This window comes from Pleuronectes platessa, chromosome 7 (genome assembly GCF_947347685.1).
Source record: "Pleuronectes platessa chromosome 7, fPlePla1.1, whole genome shotgun sequence".
NCBI classification, from domain to species: Eukaryota; Metazoa; Chordata; class Actinopteri; order Pleuronectiformes; family Pleuronectidae; genus Pleuronectes; species Pleuronectes platessa.
Genome location: NC_070632.1, coordinates 2,148,874 through 2,168,664, shown reverse-complemented (window position 1 = coordinate 2,168,664; position 19,791 = coordinate 2,148,874). Strand labels below are relative to the sequence as shown.

Below are 19,791 nucleotides of genomic sequence, written 5' to 3'. Positions count from 1 at the left end.
TCCCACCGGACCCTCCAACCCAAACCCAAGCCCGGAGATCGTCCACGAGCCATTGTGTGCAGACTTCACTATCACGGTGACAGTGTTGACATTTTGCGCCGCGCTAGAGAGCTGCGACAGATTAAAGTCGGAGACTTGTCAATGTCGGTCTTCCCTGACCACACTGCCAAGACAGCTCGGGCTCGGGCTGCATTCAACGAGGTCAGACGCCAACTCCGTGGCATTGACGGCGCTCGGTATGGTCTGATGTATCCAGCGCGACTTCGCATCACATACAACGGGGTTGAGAAGGACTTCGTTTCAGCGGCGGTAGCCAGCAACTATGTCAAGACCTTGATTTCTGAGTGAGCTCTAATACCTTTTCAGTTCTGTGTCCTTTTATTGTTCAAAGCTTGTGCTCACTAGACTGAATAAGCCACCTGTGCAGTATTAGGTGGTTCTCTGATATATGCACTAACTAGGTTGGTGTCACTATTGTTTGTTTATAGCACGCATTTTTATTTTATATAACGGTTACACCGTATTTGGTATATTTGTACTTCAGATCAGATCAACAATACCTCGTTTTATGCTTTCTGTATTTGTCTGTACAGGGCTGAGGGCCTTCTGTTATTTGTTAATCTATATATTCACGTGCCTTGTTGTATCAATCTGATCTATGTGCAGAGTTTTTTGGAACATTCACCTTTAGTTGAAACGATATGTTGTATTGTGAGCTTCTCCAATTTCAATATAATGGGTTATCATTGCGCACACACTGTTAAATAGTGTCGAAATCGGCGGGAGATACTTCTTCTCTCTTTCTCTTTTATTTTGGTTTGTTTCGCGTAGTCTCCGAGTTGTGCAACGCTATTGTGTACGGCTTTTGGTTATTGTGGGAAACACTGCTGTCTCCTTTGTTCTGTAGTTATATGGGGACTTTGGGTGTGTTTGTGTTAAGGGGTTTGTTGGGGAAAGGGTGTCCCACCTCAGCTCTCAATGAACATTTGCATTTTTTTTTTTTAAATGGTTAATGGCAATATAGATCCCAGCATTGCTGGGTCAGGCACACCTCTCAGATTTATCAGTTGGAATATCAGAGGTATGGGTAATCCTGTAAAACGATCTAAGGTTTTTGCACATTTAAAACGTTTAAATTCTGATTTAGTATTTTTGCAGGAGACTCACCTTCGCACCAAAGATCACCATAGGTTACATTGCCCTTGGGTGGGTCAAGTCTTCCACTCAAACTTTAATTCGTAAGCTAGAGGAGTCGCGATTTTGATTAAAAAAAAAGTTCAGTTCTCATCCACTGATGTTATTGCTGATAGGAATGGCAGATACCTCATGGTTGCTGGTACCCTAATGCAGAGAAAGGTTTTGTTGGTAAATGTATATGCCCCAAACTTCGATGATGTCGAATTCGCTAACAGATTGTTGAGTAACATCCCCTATTTGAATACACACCTGCTGATTTTCGGAGGGGATCTAAATTGTGTTTTTGACCCAAGCTTGGATCGGTCTAGTCCTCGTAATCTGTCTCAATCCGCTATGTCTAAAACATTCCCTGATTTTATGAAACAGAATGGTCTTATTGATCCGTGGAGATTTCGTAACCCCTCTACTAAAAAATTCTCTTTCTTCTCCCAGGTGCACCATTCATATTCGAGGATTGATTATTTTTTTATTGACAGTACGCTTAATTCATGTGTAAATTCTTCTGACTATTTAGGTATTGTAATATCTGACCATTCACCTTTGTTATTAGATATTCAATTTTCTAACTATAAACGTAGCCCTCCACTTTGGAGATTTAACTCTCTTCTTTTGGCAGACAAAGAGTTTTGCGAACTCATTTCAAATTCTATTGATGAATTCTTATCTTTCAATCAAAATGACTCCTCTTCATATTCATTGCTATGGGAGACACTTAAATGTTACCTGAGAGGTCAAATTATTTCTTACTCTGCTCTTTCTAATAAAAAGATAAATGCTAGGCTTAATGTTCTTACTTCTGAGATTAGTAATCTTGATCAAAGATATGCACTGAACCCTTCTCCAGAACTGCTTAAGCAGCGTGTTGATTTGCAAGCAGAATTCGAACTCCTTTCAACTAAAGAGGCAGAGCGCTTGTTACTATGCAGTCGTGGCACATATTATGAACATGGCGACAAAGCAAGTCGTTTACTGGCACATCAGTTACGACGTCAGGCCACCTCCCGTTTGATACCTAGTATTAAAAACAATGATGACACTATTACTACAGATCCCCTGGAAATTAATGTTAATTTTAAATTATTTTATTATTCATTATATAAATCTGAATTTCCTACAGACAATACTAAAATGGATGAATTTCTTCAGAATCTTTCAAATCCCGTCGTTGATACAAATACTGCCAGGCATCTCGACTCCCCACTCTCCCTTGAGGAAGTATTAAATGCAATTAAAGCTATGCAATCTAACAAAGCCCCTGGCCCTGACGGGTTTCCGATTGAATTTTTCAAAACATTTATTGGTAAATTGGCACCTTTACTTTTATCCGTATTCAATGAATCCTTAGAAAGCGGTTCATTACCACCTACCCTGACTCAGGCCACTATTGCGCTCCTTCTTAAAAAGGACAAAGATCCAACCTCCTGTGGTTGCTACAGACCATTATCTCTGCTTAATGCTGATGTAAAGGTGTTGGCTAAAGTAATTGCATCCCGCTTAGAGAATGTGCTTCCTCATATTATATCCGAAGAGCAAAATGGTTTTATAAAGGGACGTCAATTGTTTTTTAATATCCGTACACTTTTCAACATAATTTACTCAAAACATTCTGCTAAACTTCCTGAACTTGTGATTTCGTTAGATGCTGAAAAGGCATTCGATAGGGTAGAGTGGGAGTACTTGTTTGCAGTTTTAAAGAAATTCGGATTTGGTGATAAATTCATTTCTTGGATTCGTCTTCTTTATTCATCCCCTAAGGCCAGTGTTCATACCAATGATGTTTATTCTGATTATTTTGCCCTCGAACGTGGATGTCGCCAAGGTTGTCCTTTATCACCTTTGCTTTTCGCCATCGCTATTGAGCCTCTGTCTATTTCATTAAGATCTTCCCCTTTATTCAAAGGAATCATCCGTAATGGAATCGAACATAAATTATCACTGTATGCGGATGATTTGTTACTGTACATAACTGATCCTACTCTTTCTATCCCTGCTGTTTTAAGTACTTTGGAGAACTTCAGCACCTTCTCAGGTTATAAATTGAATCTGGGGAAAAGTGAGTGTTTTCCCATTAATACTGCAGCATGTCACATTCAACAATCAGATTTACCTTTTCAACTTAGTCCATCAGGGTTTAAATACCTAGGTATTAATGTAACTCGCTCTTTATCCAGCCTTGCATCTGCTAATTTCACTCCTCTCACTGAAAAGATTTCATCAGATATTCAAAGATGGGGTAACCTCCCCCTTTCATTAATTGGCAAGATCAATGTTGTTAAAATGAATATTTTACCAAAATTTCTATTTTTATTCCAGTCGCTTCCTCTTTTTTTGCCAAAACATTTTTTTGACTCACTGGATAAGATGATACGTTCTTTTATTTGGGGTGGGAAACCACCTAGGGTTCGTAAATCTATTTTGCAGAGATGCAGACTTAGTGGAGGACTTGCATTACCTAATTTTCAAACTTACTATTGGGCTGCTCACATTCATAAACTTTGCTATTGGTTAAAATCTCCTGGATCCTCTTGGTGTAAATTAGAATTATCATCCTGTAGGGGGTCTTCTATACCTGCTCTACTTTATTCCTCTTTACCTACAAGACCGTCTTTATATACCGATAATCAAGTGGTTCTTAACACTCTCAAAATCTGGTATCAATTTAGACGGTACTTTAAATTTGTAGCTGCGTCTTCCCTAGGTCCTTTAAATAACAACCATTTATTTCCTCCATCACTTTTGGACTCGACATTTTCAGTGTTGCACAACAAGGGTATTACACAATTCAGATATTTATATGTAAATGGTGTCTTTGATAGTTTTGCAAATTTGTCATCTCGTTATGACCTCCCTGTTACTCACCTGTTTCGCTATTTTCAAACTCGCAACTTTGTGGCTAGGTGTTTTCCTAATTTCCCCTCTTTGCCTACAGAACACCAGTGGGAAACCATGCTATCATTTGTTCCTCATAACAGAGGAATCATTTCAAAGCTGTATGATATTATCTTAGCTTTTAGCGACCACTCTAATGCTAAACTTAAGTGTACATGGGAAAGGGAACTGGGAATACAAATACATGAGGAGTCCTGGGAGCAGGCCATAGAGAGGATACGATCTACCACTTCTTGTGCTCGTCTTGGACTTATTCAATTTAAGGTCCTATACAGGACACACTTTTCTAAGTCTAGACTGTCTGAACTGTATCCAGAAGTGGAAGACAAATGTGATAAATGTTATAGCTCTCCTTGTCACCTTAGCCACATGTTTTTTCTTTGTCCGGATCTGAAAGGTTTCTGGGCGGGTTACTTTACTATTATGTCCACTGTGCTTGGAGTAAACCTCCAACCTTGTCCTCTGATTGCTATATTTGGGATTCCTGACTCTTCACTTGTACTTAACCGTACACAAAAGGACATCATAGCTTTTACATCCTTATTAGCAAGGCGTTCCTTGTTGTTACACTGGAAATCTGCTAAATATCCTTCTATCTCCCAGTGGCTCAAAGACGTAATGTTTTTCTTAAAACTTGAGAAAATTAAATATACGTTGAGAGGATGTACAGTCAAATTTTTCCACAAATGGCAACCCTTTATTTCCTATTTCACTAATTTGAGGGTACTTCCCAACTGAATGTGTGCCTGTTACTGTTGTATCTTTTATTATTGCATCAATAACAAGTAATATGTGAGTTGATCATGAGGTGCTGAGTGTGGACGTGGGTGGGGGGGTTGTTCATTGTTTTTACACGGTACTCTGTACTAATTTAATTCAATCTGATTATCTTCTTCTATATTCATATGTGTTTATGTGTCCGTGTGCATATCCATGTGTTTAAAAGAAAAAAGGAAAGGAAATTGTATCTCTTTCATTGGAAGTATTGTAATGTATCTTTCTAATAAAAATATTTTGAAAAAAAAAAAAAAACAGTTGTTATTTGCTTCAAAGAAAAACACACGTTTGTTTAAGTATAAACACAAAACACTAAACTCTAACACATGAAGGAAGAAAACCATAGAAAATAGAGTTCTTTGATATACATCATCGTTATTAATAATTATTAGTTACATGGCAGAACTGATAAGATGCACAGACCAGGTATTTTCAAGCAAGGTCCATTTCATGTGTGTGTCTCCACTCAGGCCTTTAATCCACCCACTGTAGTAAGTATGAGGTCTAGATCTCATCAGTGTAGATCAGCAATACATAAATACATGTAGAACAAATACAAGTTTACATGAGGCAGAGAGAGAGAGAGAGACAGAGAGAGGGAGAGAGAGATTCTGCAGGAGGAAAAACTCCCCTCAAATAACATTTGAATATTATAAATAATAAGATACAGAGACTTAATGAAGGATGCGTCAGGTGATAACGAGCAGACTGCCCAACTGCATGAATATGGAAATATAGAAATGACTCGTTGTGACTTTCTGCAGAATCTGAAAAAGTGAAGTAATGATCCTCATCTGCTTAGTGACAGTGAACTGGTTTGAGTCCAGTTCATCGGATTCACTTTGTCAAAACCATCCTGAAGATCACACTGTATATTGTCTTCTTATATTAGTTTTTATTCCATTCATATTAGTGTATATTTCTATATTCATTTTATATTTCCTTCCTTTAATTCTATGGAGTTTAACGACAGTATTGTGAGAACTTTACTTTTGTCCACTTCTTAAATCTAGGTCACTTCTGTGTTTTCTATCCTCCTCTGTTCTTTAATGAGGCTGAATATAGTTTTATTTAAAGGGGACATATTATAAAAAATCCACTTTTGTAGTGCTTCTACACGTTAATGTTGGTATCTGGCATGTCTACCGTCCCAAAAACTCTGGAAAAAAACAACTCCCGCAATTTGTTGTGGTTCCTCTATGTAAGAAACTATACGATAGAGTGCGTCGAATGGGAATACGACCAGAATTGACGTCACAGTCGGTCTACATGGCATAGCCCCCCCCCCTGGAGGCGGAGATCTGGTGTAGGAGAAGACCGGGTTACGTTACGAGCCACAGCACCCTCCTCAGCTCGAGGCGGCGGGTGTTGGCTGGGAAGCTAGCCGAGGGGGGACGCTAACCAGCCGGTGAGCGGGGTGAGAGGCGGAGATCTGTCCAAGAAGCAGAGCCTGCGGTCGGGGTAAGTCACATGACAAAGCCCCCTCCTCAGCTCGGGCTCGTTAGGTGATGTTGGGCTGTGGCTCCATGTCAGCGGCTCGCTTCTGATGGACCTGTCAGTGTTTGTTTACGGTTAGCAGCAGCCGCCTGACTGATCTCCCCACGGACAGGGGATCGTTGACGGTGCGTGTCTCGTGTCGCAGTGAGTGTCTTCAACTAGAAAAGCTGTTGTTTTGTTTCGGTAATTGACGGTGACATGTAAGCTAGGTGGCGTTAGCCTCATAGCAATCAGTGCCCGGCTTGCCAGCCGGCGGCAGCAGCAGCCGGCTGCTCGGTCCCCGGCTGTTGGTTCTGTACCCGGGCGGCTCACTGCGAGGCTGGCGATGCTCCCGCTGACTTCACACGTCTCACCGGCTCAGGGTTCCCCACGTCTGAAGGGTATGTCTCATTTTCATCATTGATCATTATCGATCTGTGACAAATCTCCAGCCTTTGTGTGCCCTGTGTGTGTCCCGCTACGGTTAGCAGCAGCGGGCTAACGCTAGTTTGTTGTTAGTTTGTGTTTAAAGTTGCAGCACTTTCTGGAATGGCTGCTTGTGAACGTATTTACAGCAGTATTGCATGTGGAACCCCAGCCAGGAAGCATCTGACTGGGAGGTGGGGGGGGAGATCCCATTTCGGCTCCGGAGTGGAGGAACAATGCTCTCGGAGTCGTAGCTTGTGTGTGTGTGTCTGGCGCTCCGTGCATGCAGCAGGTATACATAGAAAACAATGCACTCGGAGGCTAACCCGAGTCGTAGCTTCTGTGTGTGTCTGTCTTTGTTAGAAAATAGCACTGGAACGTGTTCCAGGACCCCCCCGGTCTCCGGCTGCATTGTACCCGTGCTAAGGCGCTCGCTCAGCGGACAGCCTCTCCTGTGATGCCCGGGCTGCGAAGCGGCGGATGAGGAGGAGGGGGGGAGAGAGCTGCGCCTTATAACTTTTGTGACCCGCACAGATTTACTCCACGCACCCCGAGCTGCACGAACCGGTGCCGGTCACCATCAGCTCGTTGCCGCCTCCGTCGCTCGCTTTAAAATAGACTCATACCCTTTGTCTGTGTGTCTCTGTGTGTGTGTGTGTGTGTGTGTGTGTGTGTGCGCGCGCTCAGAATATATGGCCTGTATGAATAAATATACACATACAATTATATAGTGTATACACACATATCTAATGCATGTATTTAAATAATGTACATCTTTATCAGAAGGTGTAGTAGTTTGAAAATTGTAGCTTCAATGAAGAAACACAACAAACAGATACAGAAATATATGTGTAGGACAGTGACTTAAAATGATTTTAACAACCTTAAATATGCTAAGGGAGATAAAAGACGTGAAACTGGATGTGTGTGCGTGTGTGTGTGTCTGTGTGTGTGTCTGTGTGTGTGCGCTCAGAATATATGCCCTGTATGAAGAAAATACACATACAATTATAATGTATACACACATATCTAATGCATGTATTTAAATAACTCAAAACAGGTCAATCTGTTTTAAATGACCCTTGTGGTATTTTGACCAAAATTTTTTACAGACATTTCATTAAGACCCCAAGGAACCATATCAACTGTGGTGAAATGGGTATAATATGTCTCCGTTAAACTATAAAACATCAATTTCATTTCTTTATGGAGTTGATAATGAAATCTGAAGCCTGAAACATGCTTCTGCGACTGCGTCTGCGTCTTTTCACGCCGCTGTGGCGCAAGACTCGTTGTCATTCATGCTTCCCCAACCGTTGCGCGTCTTACAAAGCAATTCCGCGTCAGAACACTAGGCGGAGTAATGCTTTTTGTCGAAGACGACCTGAGAGACGCCTTCTTTCTTCTTCATCGATTGTTTATTTACATAGCTACTTCGGCTCCTTGTAGCCTTTTTCAGGCGGACAAATACGCCAGTCAGTGACGGGTTATACAAGTGGACATACTTTCGGATCTCTTCTGCCAAACGCTCTTCTATTTGGTCCATATTCATTCTTCTAAATCTCCCGTTGTTTCTGCCTGTATTATGGGGCATGAAACCGGAAATGCAGCTCCAGAAGGGATATAGAGCAGACCAATCACAGCCTTGCGGGCTGTGTGAGCTTGCGGAGCTTTGCCGTCAATTTTAGAAAAGTGGGGCGACACCCGTCAGCACGTAAGAAGGGATACATAAGCACGTAAGGGACCCGGAAGGGCTCTTGCGCTTACGGGCCCGTGAAAACGCAGAAGCATGTTTCAGGCTTTAGGAATCATGGTTAATATTTATAATAATCATAATAATAACTTTATCTGTAAAGGACTTATCTAAACAGTAGGCTTTATTATCGCAATGGGAGGTCATGCTTACATTTATACAAAATATTAAATATATACACACATTCTTGAACATACATCAGTGGGACAAGGATGACCTTAAATGACATGTAACCCAGGTCTTATGACTTTAAAATCATTTAAAAAAATATATATATAAATTATTTTCCGAAACCGGAAGTGCAACTACTACTTCCGGTTTCGGCACTATAATTATCCGGGTCAAGAGGCGCACTTCCTATTTAATGGCTTGGCAGTGCGAAGGTGAGTTGAGTCCTCTGTGTTGTATGAGTAGTATAGCGTGATGCTAGTTAGCCTGTGTGTTTGTGTGTTGACTCTGTCTGTGTCCGTTAGCTTAATGCTAACAATGCTAACGAACCCCCTTTGGGGAATCCATGATCAATTAGTAATGTTTGTTTGTATTTACTTGCATTTGTGTTGTACTTTGATTGAATGTTTTGTTCTTTGTTAAGTCAATTAGTATATAATGAACTATTACCTTAGTCAAAGGTTTGTATGATTTAAATGTAATCCTGACTTTTTTTGGACTAATTCTTTTATTTCCTTCAATGGCTCTTTGCTGGCTGAGCAGTGCGAAGAGTGAAGCTACCGGTAACTCAACGTGTGCAGTGTGAAACTACCGGTAACTCAGCGTTGGAACAACCGGTAAACTGATCAGGTCAGGTTTTCACCCCCCGCCTTTCTTTTTTCCCCCTGACAATTGATTGCGAGCTATCCCCTTTATGGACTTTTCAGAACCAACCTTTCCCTAAAGGCCTCCTTGCCCTGCGAGCGGTAGGAGAGAACTCACCGTAACCTTTTTTTTCCCCTCCTTGGAACAACATTTTTTGGACCAACAGACTTTAATTAACTGACTCATAAAGTATAAACACAAAATACTAAACTCTCACACATGAAGGAAGAAAACCATAGAAAATAGAGTTCTTTAATATACATCATCGTTATTAATAATTATTAGTTACATGGTAGAACTGATAAGATGCACAGACCAAGTATTTTCAAGCAAGGTCTATTTCATGTGTGTGTCTCCACTCAGGACTTTAATCCACCCACTGTAATAGGTCTGAGGTCTAGATCTCATCAGTGTAGATCAGCAATACATAAATACATGTAGAACAACTACAAGTTTACATGAGAGAGACAGAGAGAGAGGGAGAGAGTGACTTTTGACTTTTAAGTTAACTTTTATTTAAATCATTTCATGAAATAAACGTAATAAATAACACTTTGATCATGTCATATTTTATAAAAGAAAAGTACATGTCACACACCCACAAAGAATTTAAAAATGAAGGACCAGTGAACCGTCCTCCTCTATTGAACAAAAAACCTGTACAGACTGGAGATTTCCAGGAAGACCAGGCTCAGTCCCTGAGCTCCACTGACCCATTAAAAACCCCTCACTCTTCTCCCAGTCTTTATATACAGTCACTGATCATCTTTATATACAATATATTTATTTCAATGTGTTTAACTTTTTGTTGAACTAAATCAATTTGTGACGTGAATCCAGGAACTTTAAGATCATAAACAAACATATACACAGAATGTGGTTCTACACACATGGAGACACAAAGGTGGACAATAATAAAGACAAACTTAAACACACTGTATGTGACTCTTTATAGAGGGTTTATATATTCTGCTTGTGTTGTCATTTCAATAAACACATTCTTCATGTGAATAAACAAAATCGCGGCAGGAAGGTTGCTGGTTTGAATCCGGTTCAGATGGGGTCTTCCTGTGTGGAGTCTGCATGTTCTCTCCGTGTTTTCTCCAGGTGCTCCGGCTTCATCTCACAAACACATGCAGATTAGGGGTTGTGTAGATTGGAGACTACACACAAGCTGCTGCTGCTTCAGCCTCTGGATCCTCAGGACACAGCTCAGCCTCCGTCCACACACACTGTCCTCTTCACACTGTCCTCTTCACACTGTCCTCTTCACACTGTCCTCTTCACACTGTCCTCTTCACACTCACTTCCACCTGGTGAGAGAAGAAGACATCAGTGTCACAGAGACTCACTTCATCAGCTGTGAGTCAGTGATGCAGCTCATCCAGTAGAAAAAGCAGCAGGGCCTTCAGTCCTGTTCAGAGGTGGAGCAGCTTCCTCTCTGCTTCATGTTCACGTGTTGGAATGAACACGCTAAGAGCTCAGTGTGTGTCCTCTGCATGTCAAAGTGCAGAGTGGACACCTGAGAGGTGGATTTACTGCTGTTACAGGTGAAGCCATGTTTCACTGTGTGTTGATGAACATCTGCTTCTGACAAACTGGGACCAGAGGAGACAGATGGACCTCAGCAGAGGTTCTGCTCTGTATAAAGAGCTCCTGGTTACCATGTGATGAGGAGAGGCTTCAGTCCCACTGATCTCAGAGATGTGACAAAGATCCACCTGATCAGTTCTTCACTGATGAAGTGAGAGGACAAACTGTCTCAGATCAGATGAAGACGACACCGTCTCTGTCCCTCGTGTGAGGCTGTCAGCTGTGGTCCAGCTTGTGTAAGTTACAGCGCCCCCTGGTGGCATCTGGTGAAAATATATTACGTGACCACGACATAATAATGTGTGAACGAGATAAATAACTCGAGGCCACGAGATCTGAATCTGTTGTTTACTAACAAGACAAGTGGAAGACAAGAAGACACCCACTGTCTCACTGTCTCTGAGGACACACACTGTCTCATTAACTCTGAAGACACACTGACTCTGAGGACACACACTGTCTCTGAGGACACACCCTGTGGTGGACACCTCTGACGTCACTCCTCAATAAAGACACATGGACCTGTCTCCAGGAAGCTGAGGTCATCTGGTGTTTTGGGGACAGGATGAGTCTGGAGACATTGAGATGTTCTGGGTGAGTTAGAGATCAACTGAACCAACCAGACGTTGATTTAAACTTCCCTTATCCATCCCTTTAAGGAGAGTGTGCACCACACAACAGTGTAGAGTCACTGTGGCCAGTGGGCGGAGCTTCTATACGGGTTGATCTCCAACTTAACCTGGAGCAGGTTAGCTGTTCATCAGAAGTTACCCTGGTGATTGACCTCGTTAAGAAGTGGACGAGCTTCGTAGAACTGAAAAAACTAAACCTGAAGTTAACCTGATAACCACAAATCCTGCTTGGTAGCACAGACCCTGGATCTGTGATACTGACTGTGTTTAGTAACATACTGATGAAAGCAGCGTGGACTGACTCCAACCATCTACTGACCTCAGAGTCTCCAGTCGACAGGTTGAACTCTGCTGTAGATCAAGAAGCTCCTTCACTCCTGAGGCCTTCAGGAAGTTTAGTCCCAGATCCAGTTCTCTCAGATGAGAGGGGTTTGACCTCAGAGCTGAAGCCAGAGAAGAACAGCTGATCTCTGACAGACTGCAGTTAATCAACCTGGATAAAGAATAAAACTTAACTGTAAATTAAACTGAGTTCATGAGTGAAAATAACAGACACATATTCATCTCAGCACAGACTCATAACATGGAAGATAAATATGAAATCAGACATGTTGGACTAAAAACGAGTCCTGATTCAGAACAAATAGATTATTTGGACCCGGTCTCTGTCCTGCAGATCAGTTTAGGAAATCCAGAACTAAACTCAGTGTTTTAACAAGTGGCTGAATATTTAAAATGTCACAGATTAATTAATGAATGGATTCAAGTTATGTATGAAGAGGAATTATGTTAAATTAGAATGAAATGATAAATTATGTATAAATGCGTTTTTATAGATATGAGATCTACAAAAGTCAGTCAGTGAACTGACCTCAGAGTCTCCAGTCGACAGGTTGGACTCTGTAGAAAACCACACAGCTCCTTCACTCCTGAGTTCTTCAGGTTGTAGTTGTACCTCAGATCCAGTTCTCTCAGATGAGAGGGGTTTGACCTCAGAGCTGAAGCCACAGAAGAACAGCTGATCTCTGACAGACTGCACTGATACAACCTGGATAAAGAAATATGAATATTAGAATGTGTCCTCCTGTTGTTGTTGATCATCATCATGTCAACACAGACTCTCAACATGCTGCTGACCTCAGTCCAGTCTGTGACCTGAAGACAAATATCAGATCAGACATGTTGGACCATTGTTTCATTCATCAGCTTCTTCTCTGTGTGTTGGTCACTGAGCAGGTTTGTGTAATTAAACACTGTTTAAAGTAGGGATGGCTCCTGACAGTCACTTCCTGTTTGTTTCTATACTTATCAACTGTCCAACGTGTTTCAATAAGAATGTGTCTTATTTTGAAAACCTGAGGAGGACGAGTGCTCGGCCTCAGTCTACATGTTATTTACTGACACTTTCTTAGTGATCAGGAGCAGGTGAGTGCAGGTGAATGGAGTTGATGAGGTGGACGTGACTGACAGGCTGGGTGAGTGACAGATGAATGAGGGACAGTGAGCAGAGCAGAACTGAGACAATTTAAATAAATAATGACCCAATAAGAAAGAAAGTCTGAAAAGTGAAGAAGGATTTAAGGACCTCAGAGTCTCCAGTCGACAGTTTGGACTCTCCAGTCCAGAACACAGCAGCTTCACTCCTGAATCCTGCAGCTTGTTGAAGCTCAGATCCAGTTCTCTCAGATGTGAGGGGTCTGACTTCAGAGCTGAGGCCACGACTTCACAGTGAGTCTCTGAGAGGTCACAACCACCGAGTCTGTAATTAAAGAAAATATCAAATCTATGAGAATTAAATCAGAAAACACAACATTCATACAAAACGTGATCATGTGACCCTCACCCTGGTAAATCCCCTCTTTGTTAAAAACTCCTCAAGAGAATCCTTTCAGATTTGGTTCAAGCGTTCATTCAGACTAACAGAGGAACTCATTAGATTCAGGTGGTCAGAGGTCAAAGGTCAAGGTCACAGAACATATTCATGGCCTCTTTAACATGATGTCTCAAGTCTGTCTTCAGGGGATTTCTTCACATTTTGACTCAAAGAGAAACTGATTAGATTTCAGTGGTCAAAGGTCACAGTGACCTCATATTTTTGTGAAGTCAACATGTCAGGAACCTGGAGGGACGGACACTGCACTGGTTGGTGGTTGAGGACAAACGCAGAGTGGGAACTCTGGTTTGACAAGAGAGAAGAATAAACTATATTTCCTGCTTCTTCAGTTTAAAGGAACCGTCAGTGATCCTCATCCAAACACTGAGTCAGTGATCGTCTCCTCGCACTGTGCTGTTTGATTAGATATATCAAACAGATATATATATGTATCTATCTTTATATATATATATAGATAGATACAGTATATATACAACAACCTCCCTTGGACCCCACATGGTCGTATGTCTGAACCCTCAAACTCCAGCACAGTGATCACATTGGATTTCACTCTCCACATCTGATCTAGTTTTTCTCATATGTACATGAGAACAATGAGAATGTATATGTACATATTAATAATAACTTTATCACACACACACACACACACACACACACACACACACACACACACACACACACACACACACACACACAGATTGAACATGTTATTGATCATGTCTGGACTCACCGAGCCTTCCTGCAGTTCCTCACAGCTGGGATCAGTCTCCATCGACCCTGGTATGATGTGTTGAACTTCTCCAGGTCCAACTCATCCAGAACCTCTTCTGACATCTGCAGCATGTAGGCCAGAGCTGAGCAGTGGATCTCAGAGAGTTTCTCCTTTGATCTGTTCTCTGACGTCAGGAACTGTTTCATCTGCTGATGAACTGAGTGGTCGTTCATCTCAGTCAGACAGTGGAAGATGTTGATGCTTCTGTCAGGAGAAATGTCATCACTCCTCATCTCCTTCAGGTTGTTGATGACTCTCTGGATGATCTCTGGATTGTTCTCTGGATTGTTCCCTGTCCAACCCAGCAGGCCTCCTAAGACTCTCTGGATGATATTTGGATTGTTCTCTGGATTGTTCCCTGTCCAACCCAGCAGCCACACTGAGACTCTCTGGATGATATTTGGATTGTTCTCTGTCTGACCCAGAAGGCCTCCTAAGACTCTCTGGTTGGACTCCAGACTGAGGCCGTGAAGGAAGCGAACAAACAGGTCCAGATGACCATTTGTACTGGTGAGGGATTTCTCCATGGTTCTCTTCAGGAGGTCATCCAGGGAGAAGGTTCTGTCTATGTTCCCATATGTTCCCAAGAAGTTCTTGAGTTCTCCTGTGTTCCTCTCGGTGTAACAGTTGAACATGTAGACTGCAGCCAGAAACTCCTGAACGCTCAGATGAACAAAGCAGTAGACTGATTTCTGGAAGATCACACACTCTCTTCTGAAGATCTCAGTACAAACTCCTGAGTACACCGAGGCCTCTGTGACATTAAGACCACACCGCTCCAGGTCTTCTTGGTAGAACATGATGTTTCCTTCCTCCAGATGTTTAAGTGCCAGCCTCCCCAGCTTCAGGAGAACGTCCCTGTCAGCCTCCGTCAGCTGCTGTGGAGTCGTCTCATGTCCCTCACCGTACTTGTTGTTCTTCCTCTTTGTCTGAACCAGCAGGAAGTGTGAGTACAGGTCAGTCAGGGTCTTGGGCAGCTCTCCTCTCTGGTCTGTGGTCAACATGTGCTCCAGAACTGTAGCACTGATCCAGCAGAAGACTGGGATTTGACACATGATGTGGAGGCTCCTGGACGTCTTGATGTGTGAGATGATTCTGCTGCACAGCTCTTCATCACTGAATCTCCTCCTGAAGTACTCCTCCTTCTGGGCCTCAGTGAAGCCTCGTACTTCTGTGACCCTGTCAACACATGCAGGAGGGATCTGATTGGCCGCCGCAGGTCTGGAGGTTATCCAGACGAGAGCCGAGGGAAGCAGATTCCCCCGGATGAGGTTTGTCAGCAGCACGTTGACTGATGACCTCTGTGTGACCTCAGACACAAGCTCCCTGTGGTTGAAGTCCAGAGAAGGTCTGCTTTCATCCAGGCCGTCAAAGATGAACAAAGGTTTACAGACAGCGAGCGTCTCTGCCGTGAGCTTCTGTAACGCTGGATGGAAAACATGGAGCAGCGTGAGAAGACTGTGCTGCTGGTCCTTCACCAGGTTCAGCTCCCTGAACGAAAGCACAGCCAGCAGACCCACATCCTGGTTCTCTAAACCCTCTGCCCAGTCCAGAGTGAACTTCTGCACCGAGAAGGTTTTTCCAACGCCAGCGACGCCGTTGGTCAGGACGACTCTGATGCTGCTCTGCTGGTCAGTGGAGGCTTTAAAGATGTCGTGGACCTTGATGGGAGTGTCCTGGAGGATCTTCTTCTTGGAAGCCGTCTCAAGCTGCCTCACCTCATGTTGAGTATTAACCTCTTCACTCTGTCCCTCTGTGATGTGGAGCTCAGTGTAGATCCTGTTGAGGAGGCTTCTACTTCCTGTTTCATCACTTCCTTCAGTCACATGTTCACATCTCCTCCTCACACTGAGCTTATGTTCATCTGAAACCTCCTGCAGACCACGATCTGCTGAAAGACAAGAAACAATGTGAGAGACAGAGAATCTGAGAATCTGCTGATTGTTTTCATCAGATACAGAAAAACTACAGAAAATAAAAGCTTTTTAACTTTGTGCTTTTCTAACGATGTTAAATGTTGATGCTGTATGAAGGAACAAAATAAAACCACATGTGCTGTTGTCAGAAGTGAAGACATCAGCAGACACATGTACAGTGCTGCTCTGACCGGCTGTCTGACCTCCAGCTCCTGTTCTGGATCTTTGTCCACACTGGGGACATGAGGAGTCTACTGAAGAACCAGACTGGCCCCAGTATGAGGTGATGCACTGTCTGCAGAACCAGTGTCCACAGCTGGTGGAGACTGGATCCTTCAGGACGTCCTGACACGAAGCACAGCAGGACGACTGCTCCTCCTCAGAAACATGACTCCTCTTCCTCTCCCTGTGAAGAAATGTCCTGATAACTCACATGTCACAGTCACAGGTTGTCATCACTTCTATCAAGGAGGTTTTGTTTTCACCCAGTATGTTTGTGTGTTTGTTGGTTCGTTAGTGGGATTATAAAAAACAACAGACAACCAGTAAACTTGGTGGAAGGTTATGGTCTGGGAACAAGATCGGGGGGGGGGGGGGGTCCTCTTTCACAGGCATGTTCAGAGGACTGATGTTTACCAGTGTGTGGAATTTGGTGCAGATCCAAATCAAAATGAGTCTCTAGTGGATTTCAAAGTGGTTTCATAAGGAGCGTGTTGGTTCTTGGTGGAGGTCTGAGCTCTTTGAGTGATTCTGAGAGATTAGTCACCAACTTCAATGAAGCTGTGTCCTGATGCAGGGGCCACACTAGAGGAAACTAGATCCTCTTCAGAGCAGGTCCCAGTAGAAACAGTCTCTTACTCTGTGTGTGAGGGTCCAGGTTCATTACTGAAGTCTAGAGGAGTGTCCATGGACCAGTCACTCTTCAGAGACAGACAGCTGGACCCTGGAGACTCTGCTCTCAGTCTTTGGTCCTGACCTCTGCAAACACAAACATGTTTTTATTCAGAACACATCATTCACTGGTTCATTCTCTGAGGATTCAGTTTGGAGCTTCACATGTTTGTAGCAGGTCTCTTACTTTGTGGTTGATGGTCCAACTTGCTCTGAAGTGTCCTCGTCCATGTTGCACCGGCTACGCTGCTCTTCTAGATATTCAAGGTCTGGTCTATTTGCTTCTGGTTCTGCGCTCAGTTTACAGCAGAACACAGTGAAACGATCTTTCACACCAGTTTCAATGTTTATCTGTTGAAAACGTCACAAACACAAATATTTGCAACACTTCCTGTGATGCCCAAATAGATGCAGGGCTTCATAGTTTGAAGTACTGGTATTTATTTGAGTACAAAGGACTTCTTAAATACAAGGAAATACAGTGATCACATCAGAAACCTCAGGAAGGCTGGAGTTATATTTAAAGTAAAAAACTTCAGGTGAAGGACAAAAGTCTCTCTCTCTCTCTCTCTCTCTCTCTCTCTCTCTCTCTCTCTCTCATTTCCTGATCTCCACTCAAACCAATCAACTACATTAAAGTTAATTAATACATGCTTGTAAAAGTTCATGTGACCTTCAACCCCCGGCCACTAAGAGAAGGAAACTCAACATCTAGTATCATGTTCACGTCATAAAGGCTGGAAATGAATCACAGAACTTTATAGACAGTAACACTGAGAGCACATCAGTCACAGCTTGAAGCAGCCTCTGTGTCTCCACTCAGTTCTATGGCTTTGTGCCCAAATGAAGGCCAAACACAAGCTCTTCAACTTTATATTCACTTTAAAACTCACACAAAAGTTAAACCTGTATGAAGTTATATGTGTGTGTGTATGTGTGCGTGTGTGTGTGTGTGTACTCACACCTCACCCAGTGAGTCCAGAGCTTTACTGTGATCCACAGTGAAGACTCTGGACTGGTTGGTGACCACTGCTGTAACGTGTGATGGTGAAAACACGTTCAGTGAAGCTGTGAGTTAACTCTGTTAATTAGTCCTTTGAAGGCTCTTTGATCCAGACCTGCTGTTCACATCTGTCTCTGGGATCCGATCACATGACGTCTGTCACCAGGTGTGAACTGACAAACTTAGAGTCATGTGATCAGCAGACGGACGTTAACAGCAGGTGTGAGAGTGAGACAGTGAAACTTTCAGAAAGTTGTGTTCACACTCACCTGCTCACTTTCCTTCCTTCTGCTCGTCCAGGTGAAAATGGAGTCTGACCGCTCCCTGTTATCAGGCTCCTTCTCCCTGTTGAACCAGTTCACTCTTGATTCCACCCAGTTCAAAGTCCAGTTCATACCCATGAAGATTAACTGGTTCACAGTTAATGTTTTATTGTGATGTTATGATGTAGATAGCAAACTTATGATTATGTATTTAGTTAATAATGGACGGTGTGGGATCATGAAGCCAGATCTTCACTTTAACACACATTTAAACAGTCCAGTCACAGTGTTGGTTTATAGATCTAGAGAAATACAGCTGCATTGTGATGCATCATTTGAACGTTGTGTACTTAAAAAAACTTGACCAAAGCCTTGATCATCTTTTCATTGGATTTATTTGACATGTAAGTTGTCATTTAGTGTTTTATTCACATACAGTATAAAACATTTTGATCTCCAATCTTATTGGAGAATCGTGACGTTAAAAAAACTGTTTTTATTTGCTTCAAAGAAAAACACGTTTGTTTAAGTATCAACACAAAATACTAAACTCTTACACATGAAGGAAGGAAACCATAGAAAATAGAGTTCTTTAATATACATCATCGTTATTCATAATTATTAGTTACATGGCAGAACTGATAAGAGGCACATACCAGGTATTTACAAGCAAGGTCCATTTCATGTGTGTGTCTCCACTCAGGCCTTTAATCCACCCACTGTAGTAAGTATGAGGTCTAGATCTCATCAGTGTAGATCAGCAATACATAAATACATGTAGAACAACTGCAAGTTTACATGAGGCAGAGAGAGAGGGGGGGGGGGGGGAGAGAGAGAGAGACAGACAGACAGAGAGATTTTGATTTTTTAAGTCACTTTTATTTTCTCAGTTTAGCTCCAACAAACAAGTTACTATAACATATCAATAAAATTGAACGAAAAGAAAAAACAATAATACAATATTCAAACCAAAAAAAATTGCCAAAAACCAGCTGCTCTTTTTTGAGTTCAAACAAAGAACGTCCACATTTAAAACTCGGGAACAAAAGGTTTTCATCGGTGTAGTATATTCCTTTAGCTAATAGATATCCATAGCACAGTTACAAACCATAAGTGGTAAGTTAATATTCAGCGACTGAGTTTCTCTAACATAAGTATAGATCATAATGACATGTTAATATCTTAAGGCGCCTTGAATCTTAAGTTCAAACCTTTAAGTATTATCTCCAGATGTGTTCAGTGTGTTTCTCCTTGTCTGAACTATCCTTGAACTGCCTATGGAATAATAAGAGGAGAGATGGTTTTCAGCGGGTCCTTAAATCTTAAGGTACGACACATTCCCAAATTTAGACAGAAGGCCCGGTTAAGTGACGTCATTAAATCTCTAGGTTTGTGGTAAACAACTCCCCTATAAAACGCCTTACCTTACCTAGATTTTCACTTTTCGGCCTGTGTGTTATCTCCGAGTTTTCTAGAAACTCGTCCTGACCTGTAAT

The 19,791-nt window shown here is 42.3% G+C and overlaps 1 protein-coding gene across 4 annotated transcripts in view; it reads right to left on the bottom strand.

Moving 5' to 3' along the window:
- Positions 1–19,791, bottom strand: part of LOC128443883 (NACHT, LRR and PYD domains-containing protein 12-like) — a 101,169-nt gene that overhangs the window by 9,905 nt on the left and 71,473 nt on the right. For all 4 annotated transcript variants that reach the window (XM_053426085.1, XM_053426086.1, XM_053426087.1 and 1 more), the window contains 2 exons: positions 13,142–13,315; positions 12,428–12,604 (listed from right to left, as the gene is read on the bottom strand). In XM_053426085.1, coding sequence (XP_053282060.1) covers positions 12,428–12,604; positions 13,142–13,315 — 351 coding nt within the window. The remainder of the gene's footprint in view (positions 1–12,427; positions 12,605–13,141; positions 13,316–19,791) is intronic.